This window comes from Electrophorus electricus, chromosome 9 (genome assembly GCF_041902795.1).
Source record: "Electrophorus electricus isolate QZ-2024a chromosome 9, ASM4190279v1, whole genome shotgun sequence".
Taxonomy (NCBI): domain Eukaryota; kingdom Metazoa; phylum Chordata; class Actinopteri; order Gymnotiformes; family Gymnotidae; genus Electrophorus; species Electrophorus electricus.
Window position 1 is genome coordinate 21,002,301 of NC_137505.1, and position 10,200 is coordinate 21,012,500.

At 45.0% G+C, this 10,200-nt stretch overlaps 1 protein-coding gene across 1 annotated transcript in view; it reads left to right on the plus strand.

Annotated features, from left to right (window-relative positions):
• Positions 1-1,029: 1,029 nt before the first annotated feature.
• Positions 1,030-10,200, plus strand: part of kcnh3 (potassium voltage-gated channel, subfamily H (eag-related), member 3) — a 94,301-nt gene continuing 85,130 nt past the window's right edge. The window contains exon 1 of the mRNA XM_026995907.3: positions 1,030-1,482. Within this exon, the coding sequence (XP_026851708.2) occupies positions 1,407-1,482 (76 nt within the window). The 5' untranslated portion in view covers positions 1,030-1,406. The remainder of the gene's footprint in view (positions 1,483-10,200) is intronic.

Genomic DNA, 10,200 nt, shown 5'->3' on the forward strand with positions numbered 1-10,200 from the left:
TAAGAGCTTCTCTGGAAATATTATTCAGCGTAGAGGTTTGTCTGATAACTCTACTTCTACAAAAAAAAATAAAATCGTAGTTTTCCATCCAAATAAACACCAGGTAGGCATGCAATTTAAGTAACTACAAAACAGGTCTAAAAACGCAATGGATTCCTTGAACAAGCCATAGTTCATCATTCTCGCTTAGCGCAAAGCTCGGATCAAACCAAACGGCTGGTTTGGACCCTTCAATGGCGACTCTGCCATGCAGAACATAAGAAGGTGAACCATTCAGTACCCGAAACTCCACCAATGTGATGGGAGAGGACATAACGGCAGTTCTCCTCTTTGACCGGAAGATGTCGCTGTTTCACAGGTATTGCAGTCGCCCAAACGAAATTGGCCAAACAAAAGCGCATAAATGACGCGGTCTTTGAAGGCTGTTGTTTGAAGTCCTCTTCCTCTATACCAAAACCTGTCCTGATACACTTTAGCTACATCTTTACACCCTATAGGTACAGTTGCACTAAATGATTTACTAACACTTGTTCATATTTAATTGTGCGTACAAAACAGCGTCGGTTACTACGATTCCCTTTACGCTTAACGTCATCATTATGTAGACTGTGTTCCAGCACAGGACAAAAACACCACATCATATATCTGCTGTATCATATATGAACATGACATCGGCTAAACAATACATTGTCTACCGTAGGTACGCCTATTTAAGCCTAGATAGGCAATAGATAATACGGCATATAAAACGAGAAATGAAAAAGTAACTTCACTAATATGTACGCACAATTATATGCATGACATTTTAATCGAACTTATTATTCTTTTGCATTGTGATTGATATACTGGTGCATGGCATGAAAAAGCGACCAGGATATCCGAAAAGCATAATTTCCATTCTTGTCATGGACATGACAGAGGGGTGCACACCTAACCGTCCTGCCAATCTGCACACAAAGGCTCGGTCCCAGGGCTCACCACGTGACACCACATCTGCTGGTGGTACCAACTAAAAGAAACCAAGCAACACAGAGGATTCGCGTCTCGGAGGCTGTTAGGAGTTCGCGCAGCTGCTCCCCCAAACTCCAGCCTCCCGGGAACGAGAGCACGGGCGGTGCGCACCCTGCTTTCGATTTGCACGCTGTTCTTTTAGAGTGAATTCGTCCATCTGCGTTTTGTCGGTCCTGCAGGATTCGGGGTGGCTACCGGGCGAATATAATGGCTTGCCGTTGAGGGGTCGCTACCCCGCTGCCAAAGTGGAGCCGCGCGTTTCACGGATCGGGGCGCTCCTCCAGGGGCTAGGATGCGCGCCCGGAACATCCCGATTCTTACCGGGTTTTGGGGCTGAGCAGGACTCCACCGGCCCGGGGCGCCGAGCGAGGAGGACCCAGTCCGCCCGGACCAGGATGCCGGTAATGAGAGGTCTGCTAGCTCCGCAGAACACGTTCCTCGACACCATCGCGACCCGTTTCGACGGCACCCGTAAGTAGCGGCGGTTGCGCACCTGCCAGTTGTTTGGACAATTTTGATGTCTCTCAAATGCGCCTTTAAGCTCTAAGGTTGAGATCATTCAATAAGCCTACAGAGGCCTTGGTAACACTTTAAAATAGCACAGATATTTATAATACATTTTCTGTTTCAGCCTATAATTACTATCAAACAACTCGTCTGTCCCATTTTCATTTTCCTGACCAACGCTTTTCTCATTTATGTCCCCGGTTCGTCATCACAGCCGTGGCGTTTTCATGTTTTTCTGAACGTTTGCTTTACTGAAACTTTAGTTCAACTTGGAATCTGTTCAAGGGTTTATGTGTCGGTGGTCTCTCTTTTTTGGCAATACAGTCGATTTTCAAACTTTCCCCCCCTCTGAACTGTTCTGCGCGCTGGACACCAGAAGAATATGAAGCATGGGGAAGCCTCACTCACGAGCAAGTTCCGTGTCACCGGGACAGAACGCGCACTCGGACGAGTGTGCCAGTCCCAGCGCGCTGCAGCTTTACCATGCAAGGCGCTGCGCCTCTCCTGGCTGCTCCAGACACTCCACACTCCTGAACACTTCGCACGCCCAGCGATGTATCTTTGAGCAGAAGGGATGAGTAACCGGCCGTGTGCGTCTCTTGGCGCGCGGTTGGGGGGGTGGGTGTGGGCGGAGGGTGTCGCGGACCGAGCGCATCTCACATACAACGACGGCGACTCGAGCTGCGCGGTGCGAAGAATGTGGAGCACGCTCGTCGGACGCGCGTTCCCCAAACCAGTGATGCGTGTCGGTCTGGAAAAAGCAGCCAGTAACGGGGGAATGCACGAGCCAAAGGCCGGTTCAAACTCCTCGCGCCTCCGCGCTGGTAACGGCGCAGGCAGAGCACGCGCTTCAGCTCCGTTTGCGGGGATATTTGTGTTTGATTGGTAATTAGAGGCAGACAAACCCTTACTAATGTAGGGAGAGGGGGAGGGAACCGCAAATGGCATCGTGACCTTAAGATAAGAACTTTCAACTTTCACCGTGTATGAAAAGACATTTTTATCCAGGAAAACAGCACCTCGCCATTAGTCTGCGCATGTGCAGCGCGGAGTTGCCCGTTTAGGCCTGCACGTTTTTGTCACGAGCCGCCTCGGCGTTCCACCTGCCCACGCGTTCACACGTCGTATACAGCTCCATGCACAACTTCTTCTGCACGACCGCTGATCTGTTTTTGTCAAGGACAGACCTGTGTTGTGCATGTTGTTGCAGACTATTGATAAAGTCTTTTGACTCTTCCTGGCCAAAAATAGTGACTGTAGGACAGACTGAGAAAGTGACCCAGGATGAAGGCTGTTTGGCTGTTTGGGGGCCACTGGGAGAAAAAAGGAGCACAGTTCAAGTCTTTTAAAAGTGCAGCTACAGAGTGCCGAAAAACAGTGAATCTGCTCATCTCAGCCAGCAGGATCCAATGCCAGCTGTCAGTCTTTGAGCCTTTGTGTTATCTCTTCTCTCCTAGAGATACATCCAAACATTAAACTTGTGACTGAATTAATTATCGACTGCATTCTACAGTTAAGAAATGCTACATTGATTGCTACTGCAATGAAAGACATGGATTGGCCCACAGTGTCACGTGTAATTGGTGAAAGCTAGTCACTCCATCCACGTCTGTCACTGTACCAGAGCAAACCCTCCCCCCAGTACGTGCATTCTGAGACCTTTAATTGCGCTGCATACATTTAACCCCTAAACCTGTTAACACCGCACTCGGCTTTCAAGGCACATTGATTGCCTTGGGGAACTATCAAAAGAAAAGCAAAAAAGCCCCCTCCCCACCCATCCACATCCGGACCTTGGCTCATGCCGAATGATCAGCATAATTGTGAGTGCGTAAACGCAGGCGAGCCCCTTTTGAGTCGCGCACGCACGCGGCTAATTACACACCTCCAGCAGCAGAAGAGCAGTCATTGTAATTAACTCACACGCTAGTGTCAGGATTTTACCCGCTTTGCGCTCAGTGCAGAACAGGGACACTCCGTTGTCAGAACTCAAAAGCAGAGCACCAGAAGAAACGGTGGAAAAACAAATAAGTGCATCAGACACACACACACACACACACACACACACACACACACACACACTCATTGAAACCCTCGTTAAGTCTCCGAATGACAAATGAGAAATTAATAGGGTTGTGGTTGAGTCCTTGTTGAGTAAGTAGGCAGTGGTGTCACTCCCAGTCACTCTGAGGATAGCAGTGGAGGTTCTTTGTCTGAGAAAGCAGTGTAGCCTTGTTAGAACTGCTGGACAGTTTCACAAACTGGGCAACCAGAAAATCCTGGTTGACGATGGATAACATAAGTGTGACCACAAGTCAGGCACTCACAACTCTAAAGGCCCCCTGGAAAGCAATGAGTTGACAGCTATACTATTAGAATAATTTAGTATAATAATGTAGTGTAATAATGTAATTGTTGTAGCATGTGTACATGTTTATCAACAGACCTTTATCTTACCAACTGATCCTACAATAAGTTCAGGCCGAGAGACGCGGAATGGAAATGACCGTGTGCAGTTGAGGAGCTGTTGCACAGCTGAGGTCTTTAGGACGTGCTCGCGTATAGAACGGGCCATTTTACACTCTACTTTTACCCTGCCTCTGTCTTGTTTATAGCTGTTGTGTCACATGAAACTGCCACTACAATGTACACACACGATCTAGAGACAGATTTCACATGGAGTAATTCAGTTATTGATCATGGTTAAACAAAACCAATCAGAAAGAAAGGTGTGCGGGTGGGGGAGCCCTCAGGTAATCTGATTTACCAGCCCTTCATCAATCGAATTGATCAACTCTTGTATTAATTTAGACTGGGGAAGCATGTAAACATTTACACGACCCCTTAAAATAATTGTGTATATTTATTAAATTAGTTATGTATATTCCTTTTGATGGTCCCTAAATAATCAGGTTAGAGTCTTTGCACCAGATGGTCCTCTTGTGGGTGGGTGTGTGTGTGTGTGTGTGTGTGTGGTTCACTCCTCTACTTTAATCATTCCACAATTCCTGCAGGCTCTCAGATGAATTTGTTCCAGCCCAACGGAGGCAATTTTGGCCAGTTTCCCCTCACCTGTGTGAACGAGTCAGATGCTACCTGTCCTTTTCCACGGTCCCTTGTTTTTCTCTGTCCTTCACACTCTCCATTTCTTTTTCTTGCTCTCCGTCCCTTCACTGGAAGAGCCAAACTGTATCATTCAATGCTGAGAGTGGGCAATTTCTTTCGTAGTCTCTCAGATATTGTCCGCTTATTTTTCTAAGGGATTTTGAACTAAGCACTAACATGGACTACACAGCTGAACGTAGCAGTTCACGTGTTTATTTCTTATTTGGACGTAATACATACGACTCAGTTCTCACAGAAACCGTTCAGTTATGGAGTTTTTAATAAAAGGGAGCAATTAGACAGTCTTGTATAAGTTAAAAAGGGATGAGCCACACAAGGTCCGTTGCCATACAACGTGCACAAAAGTGAAACGACAGTACAATGTAAAAGGCATTACAATGAAAGCTGTAGTCAGAGCAGCATTAGCAACAGGAGATGAATGAGACGCTAACGAATGCTTAGGAGCTGGACATTTCAGGGGATCTTGAAGACGCAGACAGCGAGTGCCGCCTCTCTGTTGGTGTGATCTGCCTCCTGTGCCCCCCCGGTGCCTGGCTCTGAGCTCCATTGTTTTGGGAGCAGGTTGTTGCCGCGGCACCCCTCTGTCGGCCCTGCTGTTTGATTCCTCGGCGGAGTTTTGCCATTGGCTGTGGATGGCGTGGGCGGCGCCGGGTTTAGCAGCGGCAGTTCTAGGTGAGGATGGGGTAAAGACCCAAACCAGAGCATTAGGAGACATTAGAGCGCTCCAGCACCAGGGAAGGAGGGTTTATGGCCAAATAATTTTAGCACTTGGCAGATTTCCTACTTGGATGTCGAGTAGCTGACTGCAGATGTATTTGCACAGGTGTGGCTCCCTGAGTTTAGGGAGCTCAATGACACATGTTTCCAAACGACTACTTTATTCAGAAAAGGGAAATTTAGAAAGAGGAGTACAAAAGTTATTCGAAATTGCCCATCCCTGCATTTCTGGCTGTTCAGGGCTCATGCAAAAGTGTTGTGCAGTATTTCTCCGGGCTTGGGCAGTATCCAGGAGGAATGACAGCAAGCCAGGCTTTCTGAGAGCATATGAACAACCTGGAGGACACGCCCAAGGGCAGAGTCCTAACTCCAGTCCAGGTAATATCCCCCGAGGGCCCAGCTCAGTGCACTGCAGAGCTTCATGCCACTCTTAGCCAATAATTCAATATTTTTTGCAACCACACAAGAAAAATCGCTACAAGGACCGTAGCGTCACCCTTAACCCCATCTCCCGCCATAACTTTCCAAATTAACCAATAATGTCCCTTTTATTAGTCCATCATCTGCCAATAACAGGAGAGGAGCACTTTTATTGTGGCAATTTTATGGGGATAAAACCTAATTACTCACAAGGAGAGCTCCCCACCCCTTTATTACCGCTCAGGCGAGGCACAGTTATGAAACATTTGCGGGACTGAAACTGCAAAATAAGCCACCAGCCTGCATATTGAACAAAACTGCAGCAAGATGACAGCATATTATTTTGACATTATCATCTCCGGCACACAACCATTAGCCACAGCACAAGATGACTGTCTGCAGCTGAGCTGGCCTTTGTAGTGCTTTTTGCAGGTTTTGTAAACAGAGGAAAAGTTCTGCATAGTTGAATTACCGATTCTCCTTGAAGGAGTGAGGAACCATTGAATATACTACCCTGCACTAGATCACTTCAATTTTATAAATTAATATTTGCATTTAGAGATGTTGAAACAATACCACTGCTTAGTCCACTAAGCAACGGTCTGTTGAGTAAATGCAATAGATTTCTTTTTCTTTTTTTTCTTTTTTTTTGCACAATGCTTGATGTCATGCTTATAGTTGCTGATGTCATTTTTATAGTTGCTGACATCATGTGTATAGTTGGTGATGTCATGTTTATAGTTGCTGATGTCATGTTTATATTTGCTTGATGTCATGTTTATAACAGCTGACATCATGTTTATAGTTGATGATGTCATGCTTATAGTTGCTTGATGTTATGTTTATAACAGTGGACGTCATGTTAATAGTTGGTGATGTCATGTTTGTAGTTGCTGATGTCATGTTTATAGTTGATTGATGTCATGTGTATAATGGCTGACATCATGTTTATAGTTGGTGATGTCATGTTTATAGTTGCTTTATGTCATGTTTATAGTTGCTGATGTCATGTTTATAGTTGCTTGATGTCATGTTTATAATGGCTGACATTATGTTTATAGTTGCCATCTGTCAAGCTTTAAAATTATCATACAAAATTCAAGAATCCTAATCCTAATTTCCAGAATTCATTGCTTATGACCACTGCCCATTTGTATGCAGTGGTTTTGCACATTGGTTATGCCTCGTGTATTTATTTCCTTTAAAAACCCATTTTCAGGGTTCTGGCACCAACAGGTTTATGACATCGATCACCTCGCCAGCTGCTAGGTCATCCGGTTTTGTTCGCGGTTGCTTCTTAAATCAACAGTGTGAAAGTTGCTTGCATCAGAAATTTGAAAGTACAAATTGGTGGGGAAAGATGGGAGGGGGGATCAGGGCTTTGAGCCCAACATTAGTGAGAGATCATTAGTAACCTTGTGACATTTTTCCATGTCAGTCCATTCACAGTGTAAATGAAGTGTTAAAACCTATATAGCCACATGGGCCCACTGGACGGTATTTCATTTACTATCTGGTTTGGCGGTAAATGGTGTCTTGTGCTTTACATGCTGTTGTGGATGGTGCTGAAACATGAAGTGTGCACAGCTCCCACCTCACAATGCAGCAACACACCCTAATCCACCATCTTCTTAAATTACACCTCCACAGACAAAGAGCAAGCCCTGGAGCTGGGTCATCGCTGCATGGGTCAACGAGGGTGCACAGGGCCGCCTACACGCTCGTCTCTGTGCTGCTTTTAAAAGACTGGCAGCTGAGCTTAGGAAACACCACAATATCTCTTTGCCGCTGTCCTTGCATGGATATTCAATATTGCCACAAAATGGTCTGCCTTATTTCAGGTCGTTTGTTTTAACGTGCCGTTCGGAGTAAAGCCTCTGGAGGTGTTTTTTTTAGCCCACACAGAAATAGCAGAAGGTGTAAAGGGGCTTGGCAAGATGGGTCAGTAGCATTAGAGAGTCTTTTGTGCAAATTGGGACCAACCGTCTAGACTGGCTCAAATGAGAGAGATAAACAGAACTCTGCACAGAACTTAGAAAGCTATGCCAGCCACGCTAGCAGGCTAAGCAGTGTCAGGCTCACCCTTGAGCGTGAAGGAGGCAGAGGTTCTTCATAGCCCGAGCGAAAAAGGGCTAACTGATGTGCCAGTCCACTGCGGGACTAATGGGAACGAGAATTAAAGGGGGTTTGTGGGGGGAATCAGAGGTAGGCTCCGTGAACCGGGGGCAGGGCCTCAGGACACATCAAGGCCGGAAGGCCTGGCTTCCTTTCAGCTAGTAATTATTTAATCTCAAAGGACCCGTGTGTGCGCGCAATCTTCCGTGACACTCTCCGGCCAAAGGCAAAGGAACTGCTGAGAGAGGGAGAGTGGAATGACCATTGCTCTTCTCTCTCTCTCTCTCTCTCTCTCTCTCTCTCCCTCTCTCTCTCTCTCTCTCTCTCTCTCTCTCTCTCTCTCTCTTAGCCTGCTTCAGGGCAGGTGATGGTCATCTAGTCTGCCCTTGGTGGAAAATATGATCAGCTCTGTATCATTTTTACTTCCATATCTCATCTGGTTCATGGGCCCATATGTGTCAAACTCCTTGTTCATGTGATCACAAGTATTACAGGCCCTGAGTTATTGGAGTCCTTGCTTGTGAGTCATCTCTCCTCCTCTTTCTCCTGTGCTCTCCTGTGGAGCTAACATTCAGGTCCAGTTGACCACACCTAATCCATGGTCCTCAAAAGCACATGAATATTAATGTTGTCTTAAGACTACAACTTAACTCTCTAAAACAGAAGATGAGCCCCTCAACCAAAGCTTAACAAAAATACCAAAATACCAAAAGAATCTGTGCTGGGTTTCTTGATAGCATTTTAAAACAAAGATCATCTTTAAATAGTAGAGCAAGTATTACATGAAACACGTATAAAATGATCTTAACGCTACAGTAGTGAAACAGTGCCCTGATCACTAAGATATACACACACAAAAAAGGTATTCCTGACATGAGGCCAGTGGATTCTTGAAAACTGGACTGCTGACACAAGTTCCTGGCTGGATTAAGTAGCCTAGTGGAATAATGAATATTGAAGTTACACCTGAAATACTGTCAGGAATAATTCATGTCAGCAGTGCTTGCTGGCCGTCTGAGTAATAAGTTGCTTAGCTGTCCTGAGCTGTATGGAGTACAAATGTATTTCCCTCTATTTCTTACGTGTATAGATTGCGCCCCCCCGCCCCCTTTACCATGCTGATTTTGTCACCGTCAAAGGAACAAAGCAATACATGCGACACTGTCTTTACTCCATGGAAGAGGGGAAACCCAACGTCAGCGTTGGGCACGTTGGCGCGTTGGCTACTTGTGTTTATTTGATTTGAAACGGCACCACTGGAACCATGCTGTCACTGATGAAAGTAAAAATTCTAGAAATATATCGTCTCCTTTCAAAATAAAAGATTAATTGTGAATTCTTCCTTCATAAATTAGAAATCCAAAAAGAAGCACCATGGCTAAAAATAAACTACCCACATATTCTTTTGAATTGTTTTGAAACAGTTGAATAAAAATGGAGTAAATTCTGGTTTTTGTAATGACGCAGCACTGGTCACATACATCCAAAGCACATGTGAATGAAACTCTGTAATGAAACTTTGTAATGAAATTCTATAATGAAATTCTATAATGAAACTGTGAAGTAATTGATTTAATCTATGGTAGATTTTTCAGGTTGTCAATAACACCCATCCATCTCTCTCTCTCTCTCTCTCTCTCTCTCTCTCTCTCTGTCTCTCTCTCTCTCTCTTTCTCTCTCTCTCTCTCTCTCTCTCTCTCTCATTCTCTCTCTCTCATTCTCTCTCTCTCTCTCTCTCTCTCTCATTCTCTCTCTCTCTCTCATTCTCTCTCTCTCTCTCTCTCTCTCTCTCTCTCTCTCTCATTCTCTCTCTGGCTTTATGTACATTAATTACACAGCAGTTGTAATAGTAGAGAGGACCGTTGCGTGAGCCCTGCCTACATTACCCATGCTCACCCAAGGCCAGAATGCACTGTCTGGCTTTTAACCCATGACTCATGGACTTTGCATCATAAATTGGCAGACTAATTAGCCTCAGTAATACATCACACTTTAAGGGTGATGTTCACAGTTATGGCTTCAGGCCATGTGATTTAGTTACTTATTATGGCTATTTATTGTCACAAATACCCCAAAGCAAGCCAGATTTGACCGATTGTGTTCCTATAAGTTTAAATGTCAGCTAAATATGGTATGCCTGTCAAGTAAATGATGAAAATGGACAGATGTCTGTTTAAATAACAAAAAGCCTTCTTTTATTCAGATATGCCACAGAAGAAATTTCCATAAAACAATTTGTAAATCTGCTATTCTTCTAAGCCAAACATAATTTGTCTGAGGATTGGTGTAACAAAGCATTATGTA